At 41.0% G+C, this 20,255-nt stretch overlaps 1 protein-coding gene across 3 annotated transcripts in view; it reads right to left on the bottom strand.

The window, feature by feature from the left end:
- The window catches only part of EPC1 (enhancer of polycomb homolog 1), a 93,856-nt gene that overhangs the window by 56,431 nt on the left and 17,170 nt on the right, over positions 1-20,255 (bottom strand). The window contains exon 1 of one of the 3 annotated variants that reach the window (XM_041765565.1): positions 12,668-13,088. The exons of 1 other annotated variant lie outside the window; for it this stretch is intronic. In XM_041765565.1, the coding sequence (XP_041621499.1) occupies positions 12,668-12,820 (153 nt within the window). In that variant the 5' untranslated portion in view covers positions 12,821-13,088. Of the gene's footprint in view, positions 1-12,667; positions 13,089-20,255 lie in introns of those variants that run through there. One more of the 3 variants, XM_041765566.1, reaches the window with a different exon arrangement.

Genomic DNA, 20,255 nt, shown 5'->3' with positions numbered 1-20,255 from the left:
GACAAAATGAAGCAATCACAGATGCTACATGTCTACAAAGAATCATTGTGAATGTAACAGTATAAAAAGAACTTTATCGGGATCCCTGGGTGGCGCAGCGGTTTGGCGCCTGCCTTTGGCCCAGGGCGCGATCCTGGAGACCCGGGATCGAATCCCACGTCGGGCTCCCGGTGCATGGAGCCTGCTTCTCCCTCTGCCTGTGTCTCTGCCTCTCTCTCTCTCTCTCTCTGTGACTGTCATAAATAAATAAAAATTAAAAAAAAAAAAAAGAACTTTATGCTTTATGTCTGTTGACTCAAATACCACAAATGATGTTGATGAAGTTATTTCTTTTTTTTTTTTTAGAGAAGCTGTATTTTTTTTTAATTTTTTTTTTATTTATTTATGATAGTCACAGAGAGAGAGAGAGAGAGGCAGAGACACAGGCAGAGGGAGAAGCAGGCTCCATGCACCGGGAGCCCGACGTGGGATTCGATCTCGGGTCTCCAGGATCGCGCCCTGAGCCAAAGGCAGGCACCAAGCCGCTGCGCCACCCAGGGATCCCGATGAAGTTATTTCCAAAATGGTAACAACCCCTACAAAAATTCTAAACAGAATATATATATACTGTATACAGAATATATATATATATATACTGTATATATATAATACATATATATGTATACTGTAAACGTAACTTTTAAATGCTCTGGAAAACCAAAATATTCATCTGACTGGTCTTATTGTAGTATTTACTTAATGTAATGGTCTGAAACTGAACCTACAATTTCTCTGAGTTATGCCTGTATCTAACTGCAGGAGTGATAGATACTCCTTGGAATTCATCAGGCAGCCAGTTTCTACCTACTGGGGATGCCCTTCTTTCAGGCTATCACACCATATTTAGCCACAGGAATGGTTTCATACAGTTCAGATTATCAACTAGGAAGGTATCTTGAACAGTTTGTGCATCTGAAGTTAGCCTGATAAACCTCTCTTTACCAACAGAGCCCAAGATTTAACAGCATTCCCTGGCTTCTGACCTCAGTATTACCTAATATGACCCAACCTTCCACCCTTCTCTGCCTTCCTAAACGTTTCTGCTCTGTTCTCTAGCATAGAGATTTATCAGTAAAGTCTTCATACAAGTTTCAACTTCTTTCATTGTTCCCTCAGCTTCTTGTCCTAACTGAAGCCTGGCAGTGTCTTCCAGAAATAGTACTCCCTGTAGCCCTTTTAAGCCCTTTCAAGCAGAAGCTGTTTATTTTCCCATGTCCTACATAATTATGGGTGCGTTAACTATTCATCTTCCTTGCTTCCCACTGCCAATCTCATACTATTCCTACTTTGCTATCCTTCCAAAAATCATAACCCCTGAGAAATTCATACCATCACACTTCCCAAAACTGACATACACACTCTCTTGGTTAAGTCACAGAGCTCCCAGTCTTCCTCTCAACTACTAATACACTTCTGCCATCATGACCTTCTCACCCCCATTCATCTTTTCCTCCATCCCACCTCAGCCACCACTCCTGTGATTATAATCTAGCTCTTGCCTTCACTGGTAACTGTGCCACCACCTGACATCTAAAATCAAGCATCTCACTTTTTAACCACCACCCTCCCCTTAGTTTCACCTATTCTAGTACTTCCCTCCCACAGAGCCTTTTATTTCAATGACTCCTACCACTTCCCCTTCCTTCCCTGCCTACCCAGTCTAGATTCCATGGTCTATCATGATAATCTACCTCACAACTTTTCATGCTCTTACGCCTCTCTTCTTCCTCTGTTACTTGCTGGGCAAATCTTAAACCTAGAAAAACTCCTATGGTATTCCTACTTGGTGCTTGAACCCAAGGTTAATGCTTACATTCAACTGCTCAAGTGAGCTGACTGGTCTCACTTTAAATGATACAAACGTTGAGCCCTCAGCTAGTCCTTCAATTATATCATTTTCTAGTAAGTTAGCTTCCCCACACATACCTTCGTCTCTCTTAAGGTCCCCTCCCTCACTCTGAGGTGATGACCTCACTTCATACCTCACAGAGAAAACAGAATCGTAGGATAAATTACCTCATTCTCCCACTGCCAATTCTAACAATCCATCTGCATTTCCCCTCCCATATCTGCCTTCTTACTTTTAAAGAGGAAGAAGTATCTCTGGTCTAATTAGTGAGGAACTCCCTCTGTGAAATTGATCCAGGAGAGACAGTTTGAAGGAAATCGTTTTTAAAAACAAAGTGCTAAGCAGATGAGGAGATAGGATTATTTTATCCTTTTAACAACATCATTCCAACCTCTACACTAAGTCTAATAACTATTTTAACATTTTTGTCTACTGATTCTGTTGCCTGGTCCTTTTCTGTTTATTTTTTTTCCTTAGTTGGTGGTTGTATTTTCCAGCTTCTTTGCATGCCTGGTAATTTTTTAATTGGATGTCAAACATTAGGTTTTATATTGTAGGACCTTTTAGTATTCCTTTGAACATTCTTGGGCTTTATTCTGGGACACAATGAAGTTACTTGAAATGAGTCTGATCCTTTTGAGAATGGTGTTTCATCTTTGTTAGGCTGTATCCAGAACAGTCTTCAACTCTAATTGGGACCTACTACTAAGGAAGTAACTCTTTTGAGAACTTTTGATCTGACACCCCGTGTTTCAGGATGTCTTTCTGCTATGGCTAGTGATGACACAACATATTCCTAGCCCTCTGTGAGCTCCCAGAACCGTTCTTCTTATTTCATTTCAATTGCTTTTAATCCCAACCTCTGAGATCAGTCTTTAGCCACACCAAAAGCATCTCTAGAGCTCTGTGCATGTCTGATATCCTGCCCTGAAGTCATTTCAGCCTCTCCAAACTGAATTTTCTAGAGCTCTGTGCATGTCTGATATCCTGCCCTGAAGTCATTTCAGCCTCTCCAAACTGAATTTTCTCTCTTCAACTCAAAGAAGCTGTCAGAGTCTATTTGGGATCTCCCCTACCTATGCTTGCAGCCTGGAAACTCTCTATGTAAAGACGGGAGAAACTGAGGACTGGCTTTGGTTCCCTTGGGTTTTTTTTTGTCCTACCCTCCCTTTGTGTCTGCAGGAAATCTGTGACTCAATTTTTAAAAATTAATTAATTTACTTTAGAGAGAAAGAAAGGGAGAACACACGTGCATGCATGAGGAGGGGCAGAAGGAGGAGGGGAGAGAGAATCTCAGCAGACTCTGGAGCCTGATGTGGAACTTGATCTCATGATCTTGAGAGATCATGACCTGAGTTGAAATCAAGAGTCAGACACTTAACCAACTGAACCACCCAGGCACCCCATTGTAATTAATTTTTAAAAGAGGTCATTTGTTGATCCCCCCAGCCTACTCCTGCCACTGTCCTATTTTTTTCTGCTTCTTTTCATAGCAGAACCATTACAAAAAGCTGTCTCTACTTGCTATGACTCCTTTGTTTCTTCCATTTTCACTGGGCTTTCCTTCCCATTATATTATAATAATATAGGCCAACAGCACACATCTAATCAATCACTTTTCCCTTACTCATCTTCAGTGGACATAGTTAACCAATGTCCTTTTTTGAGACACTTTGAGTCTTGTTTTCTTCCTACTTCTCTATCAGCTACTCCTCTAGCTGAGCCCCAAGGCACAGCTTTAAAAACCAGCTACCAGGGGACCTGGGTGGCTCAGTGGGTGAGTATCTGCCTTTGGCTCAGGTAATGATCCCAGGGTCCTGGGGTCAAATCCTGCATTGGGCTCCCCACAGGGAGCCTGCTTCTCCTTCTGCTTGTATCTCTCATGAGTAAATAAATGAAATCTAAAAATTTTAAAAAATTAAAACCATCTATCTCCCAAAGACTTTCAAGTTTACAGCACCAACCCATGACTTCTAAATTTTACAGTTCTAGTACAGACTGCTCTAAACACACTACATTCTCTTACATATCTAGTTAAATATGGACAAGAAGCACTTCAAACCAAACACACCCAATTCTTTCTATATCTTCCTCCTCCAATTATCCCTATCTTAGTAAGTGGCCCAATCATTTATCTATCCAGGTGCTCAAGAAAAATCAAGAGTTAATCCTTGATTCTTTCTCTCCATCTAGTACATTCAGATTCACCAGCAAGTTTTGCTGGTTCTACCTTTAAAACATGCCTCAAATCCATCCATTTCTCTTCATCTCCACTACCACCACCCCAGTCAGAGTCACCATCAATTCATTCTTGCCAATATGGCTCATTCTCCCACATGCTGGCAAAAATAATATCAAAAAGACACAATTCTTAACATGTCACTTCTTCTGTCTCCTTCTATAATGGCTGACTTCATTTCAAAACAATCCAAACTTCCTGTAGTAGCCTATAATGCCTTACCAGATAGGGACCCCTGACTATTCCCAGTCCTCATCTCATACCACCCTGTTCTTTTTTCACTTTGCCCTTATCATCCTTATCATATTGGCCTTCTATTCCTACCTCAGGCTCTCTGCATCTATGGGTCTCCTTGGAATGTTCTTCATCAGATCTTCACAGGGTTGGCTCATTCCCACCATTCAAGTTTCAGATCCAATGTTTCTTAACCATCTATACAAAGAGAACTCCACCTTCCTCCTTTACCTGAAATTATCTTGTTCCACTGCCACATAAGAGTTGTATTTTTTTACTTTTATTTGCCTTCTGGGTTTTTTTGTTTTGGTTTGTTTTCCCATCAGACTTCATTCAATTAAACAAATATTGAACACTTACTACATACCAGGCACTATTTTGGGTGCCAAGAACACTTAAATAAAGCTAGATAAAAGTTCCTGCCCCAATAGAGCCTATATTCTAGAATCTAAGATCCATTAAAAGAGGAACCCTGTTTGTTCAGTGTTATATCCACAGGTCCTTGCCTCCAAGCAAATGCACAAGTATTTGCTACCGAAGTGAATGAAAATGGATTTATCTCCGTTTTCTCAGTCTTTGCACAACACACCTCAAATATCTCCATTATCAATTAGAATAATGATCAAATTCTTGCTTTAGACTTCGAAACAGCCATATTTATATTCTGTTTCCCTTCAGCCTCCATTACATTACAGTAAAACACAAATTTGCAACCATCACTACAAAACCATTCTGGCTGCAATTTCAAATTCTCATAACAATAAAAGCATTGTGACTACAGCACCCATTTATATTCTTTAAATACTTTAGAACCTGTGAACCTTCCTAGACTAAACCAAAACCAATTATCTATGCACCCAGACTACCTTTATTTCTGTTTAAATTATGTTTATATAATATGCAAATGAAATCATTAACTAATTCAAGATTGAATGACTATTCTATAGTCACATAAAGTAAATCTGGAAACAAATTTATTGGCAACAAAATATGCTCATTACAACAGGAAATTATCATAGCCTTAACTTCATTTTGCAGTTAAGAAAACCCAGGTGAGAGGGAGCATGTATGCACACACTCAACTGTCAGAACTTGGATGAAAACTTGAGTCTTAGATTGATTTTCCCAATTATTACCTAAATTTAAGGACACATTTTCACAACCATATACAATTCTACAAGGAAAAAGAACACATCCAACACATTCGTTATCAGATAAACACAAATACAAGGGATGATGTAAATATAGTTTTTCAGAACCAAGAAAAAGGCCATTCTAAAAAAAAAAAAAAAAGCCATTCTAAACAATCAATTAGCATTTGGTAATAACAAAAGTCACCTATACACCATTTTTACATACCCTGCCTTATTCACTCCTTGGAGCTATTTCAGAGTAGGGTCAGAAGATGGAAGACATGTTAAGAAACTGAAGTTCACTCAGTAAGGTTAAGTGATTTGTCAAAGGCCATAAAAAGCAAACTACATTTTCTCAGAGAATATACAACTGCTGGGACACCTGGGTGGCTCAGTGGTTGAGCATCTGCCTTTGGCTCAGGTCGTGATCCTGGGGTCTTGGGATCAAGTCACACATCGGACTCCCCGCAGGGAGTCCGCTTCTCCCTCTCCCTATGTCTTTGCCTCTCTCTGTGTGTCTCTCATGAATAAATAAAACCTTAAAAAAAAAAAATACACAACTGCTACTTGTGATTCCACAATTATGAAAATAATTCATCTCAATATATACCAAGATTTGAAACTGTATTAAGTCATCCACAGATGTTTTATTTATTTTTAAAGAAGATAGAAGTTTATTGAATATACTGCAAAGCAGCAGCAGGCAGGACAGCAGAGAAGAGGCTGTCTGCCCATCCATGGGGATGTTTTAATTTTTTTTTTTTTTTTTTTTTTTTTTATTTATGATAGTCATACAGAGAGAGAGAGAGAGAGAGAGGCAGAGACACAGGCAGAGGGAGAAGCAGGCTCCATGCACCGGGAGCCCGACGTGGGATTCGATCCCGGGTCTCCAGGATCGCGCCCTGGGCCAAAGGCAGGCGCCAAACCACTGCGCCACCCAGGGATCCCCATGGGGATGTTTTAAACCTCACATTATCTTTGCCTCTGGATTCACTCCAAGGCCGTGTCCTATTTCTTCAGCAAGAATTTGCTATACTGAAATAAATTCAAACAAAATGATTTACTTTAATAATCAATCACAAAATTCAGCAAACTATGTCACCATGTATAACTGAAGCCGAACGAACTTTTCAAAGATAACTTCCGTAACATCAAATAATTGAAGAGTTATTTCTTTTGAAGAACTGATTATACCCCATTCATCACAGCTACAGCTCAAATAATGGGTTATATAGATTTAACTGCAACATGTTTTTGTTTTCATCTACCTACCACCAGGATGCTGGTACTTGAAATTCATTTCATATATATTTAAAAGAACAAAGTTGGGTCTCCATGTTTAAAAATGCTATAACATAATTGCTCAAAATCACTACCTATAATGATAGGTTTTAAGTAACATAAACTTGAAAGACTTGCCATAATTTATAAATGTGCTGAAGCTTGAAGTAACTGAACGTAGTTCTAGCAACTTATTGAAAACATTTGAATCATTTCTCATTGATTTCCCAATAAATTGATATATTCTTACAAAAAGGGTATTATCACACCGTAGGGATTCAAAAGTTTACTTTAAGAAGTAAAAGACATACTCTAAAATCCCTGTCTTTAGAAGTATTTCATATTTTCATAACACCTTTTCACTTGGGAATTCACAATTCACTTTATTCCCAAATTACAAAATAAAATTCTCATTCCCTCCTTGGTTATCTTAAACAGCAGAATTACAACTATACCATCATTCATTCCATGGTATTACTGCTCCTTTTAAAAAGCTATCTACTGCTTTAAACTTACTGTCTTTACCAACTGCTGATAACAAATACCCCTAACTTTTCAGGAAAATTAAATCAGAGTCAGATTCCACATCTTACTGTATACAAACAGAACTCTTGTCATTAGCTACTTATGTACATAGACACATGTATCTTTCATCTGTTTAACTTTACCACTACCATACACCATGAGATCGTAAAATGCAAAATAGAAAACTAAAATGTTGTTTTTAGGAGTGTTGATTTCATATTCAATCTAGCCACAAATTCATAGTCATGTAAACACAGGTTATTACCGTTTACAAAAGTTAAGCTACCCTACATTTAGATAGTCCTTTTAATTAAGTACTGTTGATTAAGAGAAAGAAATGGTAGTTGAGGACAAAATACATTAGAGACCACAAAGTATCCACAAAACATGATTAGATACGTAAGCCTGTTTTTATTACTTTTGTTTTATAAGAAAATGAAATGGAAGTACAAATGGTACCAATCCAAAATTTTACATATCAAATAGTACACTGAAGTAAGAGCTCGTTAGGCACCTAGAAACTATAGTTTTCAAGAGGTTCCTTTTGCAGTTAAGAGTACTCAGTCTCTTTATGAGTTGCCTATTAGTTTTCAATTGTCCTTCTCCTAATGATAAGTCTACGTAATTATACTGATAAAACCAAAGTAAGTTCATTTGAAATTTCTAGGAGAGTAAGTAGTGCTTAACTTTGAGCTTTCTTCTCTACCTCTTTACCAATGTTTTGAGAAACAGATGAAAAATGTGAACTTTTCTCCTAGAAAAATACATCATCACAAAATTTTATACACATATTGTGGTAATTCACTACTTCCAGGATTATTTCCATGTAATCCTTAGAACCTCAGCTTAGAAACTTCTACTCAAAAATATCTTGGTAGGGAGCGGCACTTGGCTGGCTCAGTCAGTAGAGTACGTGACTTGATCTTGGGATCCTAATTTCAAGCCCCGTGGTGGGTGTAAAGTTTACTTAAAAATCACTAAAAAAAATTAAATAAATCTTGGCAGGATGGAAACTAAATTTGACTACTCCTTCTCAATTATCTTGGGTTTTACATAGACTTTTTGCCACGTAATGAAAAAAAAAAAAAGACCCTCAATTTCGAATTCTTTTCTAATTATAAAATTTGTTTGCAAAAATTAAACTTTGCTCCTACTGTAATTGAGACTTCACATATTTTTCTTTACTTCCAAGACAGAAGGGAGAAATCTAGATTAATTTTATAGCTACAAATTACAAGGACTAGGGCAGCCCTGGTGGCGCAGCGGTTTGGCGCCGCCTGCAGCCTGGGGTATGATCCTGGAGACCGGGGATCAAGTCCCACATCCGGCTCCCTGCATGGAGCCTGCTTCTCCCTCTCCCTGTGTCTCTGCCTCTCTATGAATAAATAAATAAAATCTTAAAAAAAAAAAAATTACAAGGACTAAAAGATCTTAGTTTATAAAATTTTAAAGGAAAAAAGATTCTTGGTTTCTTTCAAAAAGTGAGAAACTTTTAAGTTGATCATTTAAATTTTTTTTTTATAAAATAGGAAAATGAGACTCTTAAGTCTTGAAAAGGTAGTGCTTACTTTTCCTATCAGAGATATATATTTCCAAATTTTCCTCTAATTAAAAACAAAAACCTGTCCACTTTATAAATGGTCCTTAACTGGGGTTTAATAATATTGCATACAGGACCAATAATGAAAAGTGGCAGTTTTAAAAGAGAAAAGCAGGTGTATGAGACCATTTTCTCTGGTGAGAGAGAACCCTACTAAACAAGGTGTTGGATTGTAAAAGGCTAGACCCTATTTCTAACAGTGTCAAAGGTGGCTATGTAAGGTAGTATCAATGCGATATCGTTAACATGTCAATGACATCACCTATCCTGCTAAAACCAGACTAGGTACCAGGAGAAGAAAGATTAACTCTCCACTCATAACGGAGCCATAACATCCTAAATATCCCACTGAAAACGTTATACACAACAGGAACCAGGTAGCTCCAATTTATCATTACTTTAAAACCAGTATTTCCCGAATGCCTTTCCTAAAGGGTAAGTATCCATAAAGGAAATTATAATTTAATGTAAAGCTCCGATTTTAACCAACATAAATCAATTTTAATAAAAACATCAATAGTACTGACATCTTGGAAAAGTGATGTTTTCAATTAAAGGTGAAGCTGTGGCACTAAACTCAGTATTTGAACGTTCCCTAACTTCAAAGATCTCAAATTTAAGATTATAATTTTAATAAAAGTGTTCAAGTATTATAATGATGCAACATTTGCCCTCCTAACTTGCTTAAACTTTTGTCTTTTTTAACCCCCAAAGGGATTCATATATCTCATTTGGAGCTGACAGCCTATTGATTTTTATTTGGAAAATTACTTCTAGGGGACCTGGGTGAACCTTGACATCAGCTCAGCTCTTGATCTCGTCAGGGTCATGAGTTTAAGCTCCATGTTGGGCTCCACCCTGGGCATGAAGCCTACTTAACAAAGTTATTTTTTGAATTAACAAGTTACAATGTATTACAGTGTACCCATTCAAACATTAAATCCCTAAACATCTAACACTCAGTCAAATCCTTCAATATATTATAATCTGGAGTTATTTTTCAATCGTACTACAATAATAAGAAATAACTTTCTAAAATTGAGCTAAGTCATTTTTGGGCAGGGAACTGAGGATTTCTACTTAAAGTTGTTTCTTAAAAATTAAGAGGCATGCCTAATTCGGTGTGTTCAGCTTACATTATTAAAATTGCTTAAATGGGAGTACATTAATAACTTCTATTTTCTTAGTGTGAAGATCTAGAATTTGTTATTCGCCATAGAAACAAAATATGTTAACAATTACCAGATACAGTTCACATGACAATTTTGCAGATACATTCTGATCATGAATGCTCTTAATCAGGTGGTGTATACAAAACTATCCTCATTTAAATCTGTCCCATTTTTCATGATCAACACACCATTATACTTTTTCTAAACTAGACCCTCAATTCAGGCTCTAGGGCACTCTGACCTAAGAGACACCATAAATGTCAATCAAAGGCAAAAGTTTGTTTAACCATTTGTCATTTTAAGAAGTATATCATGCTTCAGCAAATTATCAAAAAGTTTTGTTTTTCTAAGGTTAGCTCAGAATTCAACTACCCTTACTTAAATTTAGTATTTTTAGTATCATGTAACATGCTACTTTCAATATTGTGAATTATTTGGCCTACTACTTACTACTACTGACAGCATGAACCACAGGACTGGAGAGCAGTCGTTTCCCTGGTACTGTTTACATTCTTCTATTAAATTCAGAATCTATTCCTGAGGTCTATGTTGCACTGATCATAGTTGCAGTTGCATGTAAAGTGAAACAAATCCTAACTAGATGATGGTAAAGAAGTCTGAAGGAAAAAAAAAAATCCCTCATGTCCCTCAGAAAGAGAGACTCCACGTGTTACTAATGATAGGCACTGCAGTATAAAATGTCAAAATTATTTCTGTGAACAAAAACTATCTGTAAAATTTAACAAGTATTGATACTTCACAGTTGAGCTCAGCTCTGATTTCAGGTTGTAGCTCTTGGGACTGTCCAAATAGTCACAGAGGCAGGACTTAACTACCTGTCTAAAGTGTACTGTAGTGCTACCCTGTTTTTATCAAAGGCTCTCCCCACCTTCCTCGGCTGCAAAACAAGAACTAGAAATTAGATTCCAAAGCAGTATAACACCAACACCCCAACTTGAAAATATTATCTGTAAAACTTATAAACTGAAACAAAAATAAAACCAAAGACAAGATTCTGCAGTCACAAGTACTTTAATTTTTAAAAACAAATCACGTATTTAAAAATAAACAAATGGCACCAGTCTACTCTGAAGTTGATACAAGTAAAAATAAATTAAGAGGTTCTGTCTCAGAGATAAGTGCTGAGAAGTCAGAACCGCACCAGACAATCTCTACTACATACTTATCACTTAGCTAATCTGTAAAGTTAGATTCAGTACACTACCCTCAACAGTAACATTCAACTGTCACAGCTATTTTACTTTTAAAAGGTTAAAGAACCCAAACCGTTTAAACAGCTTTATTTTCAAAAATCAACATTACAAAGCATAATTTCTACATTTGAAATTCTTACAGCACCAAGTAGAAGTATTACAGTACAATTTTCCACAAGATTGTAGCACACAAATCCAGGACTCCTTCACTTCCTTCAACTGTCAGTACCCTGCACCCTGTTTAAGTGGCTGCACCTGAAAACCAAGGTATGCGATTCCTTAGGGTTAGGAGCCGTCAAGCATCTAGGGGTGAGAGGAAGAGTCCATTACCCCTGGGTCTGAACCCGGTTTCCACGACACGGTAAAGCCGCCGCGGTGACAAAATGTCTATGAGCTGCCAACAGTCAAGCCCGGAGCCCCCCGCCCCGATAGACATGGCCAGCGCTAACGCTTCTAAGCGAACCAACTTTAGTTCGGTTATCGACCAGGAAGGACCCTCTCTCGAAATCTAGGTCTGTAACGTCTTAAATCGGGTCTTTTCCTCCCCTATGTCGAGAAACCAGAAAGAAGGCGAACTGACACTTTATTATTTTTTTAAAAGGCAATAATATAGTTCCAGGCTTTAGAGACCTAGGTACCCCAAGAGGAGTCTGCAACGGAGTCTCCCGAGATCGAAGGAGAAATTCAGGGACGGTTTATCAGCCTCCGACTAACTGGACTCGGGGAGGAAGGAGGGCAGAGTCCCAGACAGAGAATCCAGAAAGCCAGGGGCCTCTCCTCCGACAGTCAGGCGTCCCGCGCACGCCTGGGACCCCCGGCATGCTGCTGCGGGGCGGGGGACCCCCTGGACCTAGACCTCTGCGCCCGGCTATCTACACCACCTGCCCGGAGCCCGGAACCCGCGCTCCCCAGCGCCGGCCGCGCGCGCGCGCGCGGAGGCCCAGGCGGCCCTGGAACGCCACCCAGCGGCCCGCGGAGGGGCTGCAGGCGGGCGCACCGCGGCTCCCGGCTCCCGCACCCCCACCGCCGCCCAGCCCGCTCCCCTCTCCGGATGCACAAGGCCCAGCCCAACAACTAACACCACAAAATGGCTGCCGGCAGCTTCGTCACGTGACCCCTTTGTGCCTTTCGGGCTCCCGAACTCCGCGGGACCCGGGGACAAGCGGCCGGGGTCGGCGGGTGGCCTTCGAGGGGGCCCCGCCGGGCCGCAGCGGCCGGGGGTCGAGGCCGGGGAGAGCGGGGGGAAGCCCGGCCGGCGACCGGAGTCGGCGGCGAGGAGAAGATGGCGGCCATTTTGTGAGGGTCTGCTGCTCCGCCGCCGCCGCAGGCAGCAGAGGGAGCGGGGCCTGGCGCCGGGTCGGACAGGGGAGTTAACACGTACCGACTCCTCTTCCTTCTCCATTCCGGTGGGCATCTGCGGCACGGCCCGGTTTATCGAGGCGTATTCGTGCAGGTCGGGCAGATCCTCACAGCGGAACACCGGCAGCGGCTTCGAGGCGTCTAGCGCCCGCGCCCGAAACGACAGTTTACTCATCTCAGGCGCAGCAGATACCTCTCCGCTCTGGGGAAACGGCCCCGGCCAGCGGGATCATGGAGAACCGGGGGTTCGGTCCCCACTCGCCTGCCGCTGCCGGGGACTTGAGGGGCGGAGCGCGGGGCCCGCCGTCCGGGCACTCACAGCCGCCGGGAGGGTGGGAGGCTGTGCCGCTCCGCGCCTCGCTCGCTCGCTCTCTTCAATACGCCATGGCCAACATGGCGGACATTAAAACTCCACTGTGCGCTCTTCAGCCAACCCCAGCCATTCCCCACACTGCATCGCGCAGCGGCGCGGGCACGCGGGGGGGGGGGGGGAGCGCGGGCTCGAGGCCGGCGCCGGCACGGAGCGCGCGTCCCGCCAACCCCCGGCGCCCGCCGGCCTCGCCGCCCGCCGCCCGCCGCCCGCCGCTCCCTCTCGGCGCTCGCGGCCCCCGCCCTCCGTGGCCCGCAGGCAGGCGGACGGGCGTTCGGGCCTCCGTTCCCTCCCTCCTTCCCGGTGCCCCGGTCCGACAGGCGGAGGTGCAGGCGAGCCACCCGCACCCGCACCCGCACGCCGGCCGAGCGAGAGGCCGCGGCGGGACGACTGCGGGCGCTGCCTCAGCCCGGCACCTGTCACCGCGAGCGGCCGGCGGGGGCGGGGAGACGCCGCGGCCGCGGCGCCCTCGGGGGTCAGCGGGCGCGCCCCCCGGGCGGACTCGGTGGGGGAACGCAGGTCTTCAAGGGGAAGATACAAACGACAGTAGGGGCAGGATGCCACTTGGGGCGAACTTTCACAGCGAGGATCTTTAGTCTGATGAGGCCCTGGGTTGTATCTGACGGGCTCCATGGAAGCGGGAGGCACCCTACTCCGCTCCCAAGTAGGTGTTGGGTTTGTTTTTGTTTTTAGTCTTGCATTTTATCTACCTAGATTCACTCTTTTATTGTAACCGAAGCAAAAGGAGTTATTATCGGACCCTGTCACCTTAAGGGAAAAAAATTTGAAGACCTACTTCAGAATTTGAGAGTCAATTGGTTATATGTACCTTACAATTTTGTGTTTTTTTTTTTTTTCTGAAAGAAAATGCTGCTTCAACAGAGCCATGGGTTCACACTTAGCATGTGTCTTCTGAAAAACTTTCTAAAATTGAATCATACAAAAAGACCTGTAGTGCTCCTGCCAAATCAAAAAAGAAAAAAAAAAGCGGGGGGGGGGGTGTTGAAACTGTAATATTATTATAAGAGGTTTAGATGGATGTGGTTTATATAACACATGAAAATTGGTATCCAGAAAGGTCTTTCCGTGAGATATTTTAAAAATCTAGAAAGACCGTCGGGGTGGGTTTCACAGGCTTGCCAACAAACACTCAAACGTTCACTGAGGTACAGAAATGGTTTATTAGTCTGCTTTTCCCCTTGGGGGCTACAGAGTAAAAATAATCCCTATTCTGAAATACTGGGTTAGATGGGAACTGTTCCTGGCATCAAGCACATACATAGGCAGACTTCTACCTTCCAGGTTACCATGAGGGCAGAAGACATTGAGTGCGTAGATCACAGTTGTAAAAAACTACCCTAGAACTCTAACAGTGGCAACTAACCTCTGTGAGGCCGAGCGACTTTCATCTACATTTCCTATACTAAGACTGCATTTATTCAATAAGCAAACATTTGGTGAATCCTCCTGGCCTTCTAAGTATGCTGCTGATTACCTGTCACCCACAGAACTCGTGGAAAAGGACCTACAGATGACCACGGCCACATGTGAAGCTTAATGATGGAAGTGCAGGCCACTGTGAGAAGAGGCAGGAGTGGCACCCAGTCCACATGCAGTGACTCTTACGAAAGCATTCAAGGAAGGTTTTTTGGAGGAGATGATATCTGAGTCAAACTGTGTAGGATAAATATGAGTTAACCTTGTCAAAAAATGCAGAGAAGAAAAGTATATTCAGCAAGGGAAGCAGCAGGTGCGAAGGCAGCCACGAGAGCCCATGTCAAATTATGGGAGCCTCAAAATTGCCAACCGTACTGTGAATAGATGCCTCTTTAGGCAGGTATAAGAGTTTCAACTCACTATTATATTGTAGTCCTCTCCAGCGTACAATATTAGATTTCTGAAAATCCTACAAGTAGACTTCTGTTGGCTTTACAAAAGACTTCAAAAAGTCTTTACAGACTTTATAGACTAAGACTTTATAGAACAAACTAGGGTCTTAAGTTATGAGTGAACCACCAAGGGAACAAATATATGTATTTTTAAGCGGCATTAAAATAACAGCTGATGGTTTTTTTTTCCTACATCCCTACTGAGCACTGTACAAATCAGGTCCTTGTTTTCTAGAAATTCTAGAATCACCCTCCATGGCAAGTTTGGAGAGATGCTTACAAGTTAAGCTTGCCTTTTTGCAAATAATATGCCTGCTGAGTGACATTTTTCAGACTCCCAGTCCTACTGGTTCCCTAAGGACTCAAAGGCTGGAATCCCAAACCTCATACTGAATTCACTTCCCTCCCCCCTAAGGGTCAGGAGTACATCAGGTTTAAATGTAGGGAATACAAGAAAGATTGTGATAAAGGGATACCCAGTTAACCAAATGACCAGTACAAGGCAGTATGGTGAAGGATAGTGCTATGAAGTTCAGAAGAAAAAGGCAGTTCCAGCAGCACTGATCATGGAGGGGATAGCATGTGATTTGGTTGTGAAGGATAACATACTCCAGTTGGCAATGGCAATGAACTAGTAGAAGATAGAGTATTGATGGGAAAAAGCAACTCTAAGAACAAAACAGTGAGAGGAGGCAAACCTAGCTGGTATGTGAAGGTAAGGAGGTTTATTTGGCCAGAGTTCAGTAGGAGACTCCAATAACAAACCAGGTAAGGGTAAAACTGGTAAGAACTTGGGTTGAGGGAGTAGGAGCAGAAAGTTAAAGAGATAAAAGTTTTAATCGTCATTATAATTACTCAAAATATCATCATGCTGAAATATGCTTCATTTCAATTTATACTGAATACAGAACTTTTGCTGAAAACACAACAAAGAATGTGTGAAATGCAACTGCTCTGGCACTGCAGTTTGCTATATATAATAAACCTGAAATACGGTTCTGAATTTTAGTTCATGGCCAATATGTGTCTGAGTCTTATTATTTATTCTTGGAAATTGTACCCAGGATTCATTTCCTTATTTCCATTCCCATCATCTTAACCATAGTCCCACCTCTCATCACTTCCTGTCTAGAAGCGACCTACAATCCATCCTTTGTTCATGCATTCTTTCAATAAACTGATATTAACCACCTACTTTACAGAAAGCTGCAGGTACTCTCATAATGGCTAGTGGTGACAAGTAGTAGCTGGAAGAAGCTTGGTTTCATGGGGATATGAGGAACAACAGGGGTTCATAATGCATGCCACAAGATCAGTGTGCCTAAATCCCCATTCCATATGTATCCTCCCTTACCCAAGTCACTTATTTATATCTGCTCTTTATTTTGCCCATTAGAAAAAGCCAATTTTTTATTATTTTATTTTATTTCTTTTTTGGTATGGTTGCTAGGGCCTCAAAACTTTGTCCAGTCTCGTTTCCTGCTATTGCTTAAAACAAACTCTTCACTCTGGCTGCTAAGTCTCCTCACCATCTTTAGAAATCAGCAAGCAGGTCTTTCCTGCCTCTGGATTTTCATTCATTCCTTTCTTTCTATTCTCCCTGTCTGGCTTCAGATTGACCATATATTCCTAGCTACTGAAATGCCACCTCACAGGAAAGTTTGGAAGATTCAATAAAACAATCTATGTAAATCCATGGTCTCTGACCCACAGTAAACCTTCAGTAGTTGTAAACTATTATTATCCTTCAATATCTAATTCAAATATCATGCCCTCCATGAAATTCTGACTACTTAATCATTCTGGGTTCTAATTTCCTAATCGGAAGAGTGAGTGAGTGGTTAGGCGAATTCAAAATCATTCTTAAACCTACACCATTCTTTCTCATCTCTGAACTCCTATTACACTTTCAATCAGTAAGAATAATAACCACCATTTACTATGTGCCAGGCAATGCAGAAGTACATTTTAAATGCATTATCTCATTTAATTTTTTTTTTAATTTTTATTTATTTATGATAGTCACAGAGAGAGAGAGAAAGAGAGAGGCAGAGACATAGGCAGAGGGAGAAGCAGGCTCCATGCACCAGGAGCCCGACGTGGGATTCGATCCCGGGCCTCCAGGATCGCGCCCTGGGCCAAAGGCAGGCGCTAAACCGCTGCGCCACCCAGGGATCCCATCTCATTTAATTTTTATTGAGTTCTATGAGATCTGTCCTGTGAGAGAGGCTGCAAGACCTGCCTGTGGTCACATAGGCTGGTGAGCAGCAAAGCTGAAGCTGAAATCCCTGATGCCTGATTCCAGAGTGAAGCACACATAACCAGATTATAAAGTGAAGTGAGGAGTGAACTAGAAGTGAGGAAAAAGAGATGTTGAATATGGCCTACCCTTTCAAGAGGCTTGGCAATGAAGGGAGGAGAAGCAGAGTCAAAGGGGTAGCTATCTGGGTCACAGATTTTGTTGTTTCTGATGTGGCCATGTTTGTATACTGAAAGCAAATGTAAATGGATTAACTTTAGACGTTCCTCTGTGTTCCTCTGAGGCAGGAAGGAAGGAGGGCAAGAAATAGTGATCCAGAGGATAGTGATCCAAAGAAGTTAAACTCTCTTTGATGGGACAATAAGATTTAAAAAATCATGATGCCAGTTCTGCTTGCAAGAATCTAGATTCTCCATTCCTTTAAGTATTCAACAAATATTGATTGCAGGTTTACTAAGAACTAGGTAAAAAAAAAAAAAAAAAAAACTAGGTAAAGCAGTTTGTGCTGGAGAACAATGATAAATAAGACATGATCCCTGTAGCCTCGCAGAGCTAGTAATAAAGTGATAGGTAAAAAAAAAAAAAAAAAACTAGGTAAAGCAGTTTGTGCTGGAGAACAATGATAAATAAGACATGATCCCTGTAGCCTCGCAGAGCTAGTAATAAAGTGAGATATTGCCTTTACATTTAATTGGGAAAATATGAAATTCATTTCTTTAAAATGTGTGAATGGATAATCTCAACATGAGACAGTGATACAGTGCCATAATGGAAAGCATTGTGCAAAAGCACTAAAGACTGACAATACATTTTCACTCCAAGTTATCATTTTTAACTGCTTTTTATTTTCATGATAAGCTGTATATAATGAAATGGTACCAAAGAATTCTTCCAATATAAAATGTAGGAATATTAAAAACTGGAAACTCTTTCATGTGTTTTCCCCCACCCCTGGAAATATATAATTGCAATATATTTAATACAGTGTCGAAGAAACAACACCTGAACTAATTTATTTTCAGAGTTGACTTATACATGGAATTCTGTACACAATATTTAAGGTCTAGCTTTGATATATTCAGAATATAACCAGGAATAATTTATCTCTACCTTAAAAGAATAAAGAACAAGTTATTAATCTTAGAAAACTGTAGCAGGATGGATTCAAAGTTATTTCATTTCACCTTCATCCCCAATACAAACTTTAACCAAAATAAAAAAAAAAAAAAAGGAAAAAAAAAACAAAAACAAATTGGGCTTGTTTGAGAATGAATTAGAATATTTTTAATAATTCATAAAGTGGTGCCAGCAGTATTGAAATTTACAACTTAAAGATAATAAAATATATCTTATTGTGTAATTTAAAATCCTAAATTTAAACAAAATCTACCTTGATCACAGCAAGAATTTTGCCAGAATTTAGACCACACCCCCTAGAAACAAAAAAGGTGATTAGGTAAGTTTAACCATTTTTAGGACTTGGGTTCCTTAATTCCCAGGTCCCATACATCATCTGGTCTCCCCCTCCTCCCAATTGTGGTAGGCAGTTGATGAGGCCTCTATGGCTTCATGTTAACAAGGATACTACTAGGCTACCTGATGCATGATGCAGTTGGATGCATAAGTGGGAGTCATAAGTGGGAAATCATTTGAAACTTGAACAATAACAACCTAGTAACTTGATAGGAATGTCATGCATTCCACAATTAATTTGCCAGAAAAACAAAAGTCCATCTTAGAAAACAAGGAAAGAGGTGCCTGGGTGGCTCAGTCGGTTTAGGGTCTGCCTTGGGCTCAGGTCGTGATCCTGGGGTCCCCAGATCCAGTCCACATGGGAGGGAGGCTGCCTGCTTCTCCCTCTGCCCCTCACCCTGCTCATGCTCTCTCTCTTTTTCTCTCTCTCCCTCATAAATAAATAAATAAAATATTTTTTTAATAAATAAAATCTTTAAAAAGAATGAAAAGAAAACAAGGAAAATTGAAGAACTAAAGATAAATATTTAAAAAAATATTTGGTAGTACTTATATAAACTGAATTTTGTTAAATTACTATTAATCCATTTAATCCAATGACTGGCACTAATTGACAGACTGCTGTGTATATCCCAGGTGTGTGTTTGTGCAAGGTTGTAAGGGGCAAGGGCATAAATATGAGAGTTGGGAGAGAGACCAGAGGAGAGGGCCAAGGGGGGAGGAGAGGGAGGGAACGGGAAGGTAGGATAACCTTTGGTGCCTTACAGTCTGAGCACATAAAATATGCTATACCTTGAGGACTAGTTTTACTAAGCAACATATACAAATCAGTATGGGATAAATGGTACATGGGATGAAGAAATGAAACTTGGAGAAACTAGAAAAACTGTTAATGAAGTAGAAATTTGTGTTGGAATGTTTAAGACAAAATTATTAGTGTGTGGTAGACAAAAAAAGATTGACAGGGAAGAAGGCTTTCAAGAGAGACTTTTGTGAGTTACTATTGCTTCTATGACCCAAGGAAGGAGATCATTTTCCTTTTGAAACTCAGGGCACAGAATTATCTTCTCTATTACCTAGGACGTTAGTATTAGTGAAATTAAAGTTTTACTTTCACTCTATTCTTCTTTATGATACTGTGAGTAATCATTGTGCCAGTTACTTAGATAAGCACCCTAAATACAGTTTCTCCTCTCTTCCAAAATAGGGAAGGGAAAGGGAGTGATTTCAGCCCCAAGGAGTAAGATTATAGGTGTGAAGAATGATTCATGGAGTGAGAAGAGAAGGGCATGGAGAACAGAGCTGGAGGAACACCAACATCTAGGAGACAGCAAAGGAACAGGAGCCAGGAAGAGAATGGAGATGCAGGGACGCAAGGCTGGGAGAATGAGGTCAATAATATTTCAAGGAGAACCAAAGGGGTCAATAAGGAGGACCACAAAGAGGGAGGTGATCACTGGAGATGACAGCAAGCACGACTTCTATAGGGCGCTGTGGGTGGAAAATTTACTGTGGTGAGCTGAGACGTGAATTGGAGGAGTCATAGGCTGAGTGGTGCCTGAAGCATGTTAATCAATCATTTACCAGGCAAGCCAAAGCCGAGTAAAATTTTGAAGTG

The sequence above is a fragment of the Vulpes lagopus genome, chromosome 8 (genome assembly GCF_018345385.1).
Source record: "Vulpes lagopus strain Blue_001 chromosome 8, ASM1834538v1, whole genome shotgun sequence".
Taxonomy (NCBI): domain Eukaryota; kingdom Metazoa; phylum Chordata; class Mammalia; order Carnivora; family Canidae; genus Vulpes; species Vulpes lagopus.
The sequence above is the reverse complement of the archived record's forward strand: the minus strand, read 5'-3'. Positions and strand labels throughout refer to the sequence as shown.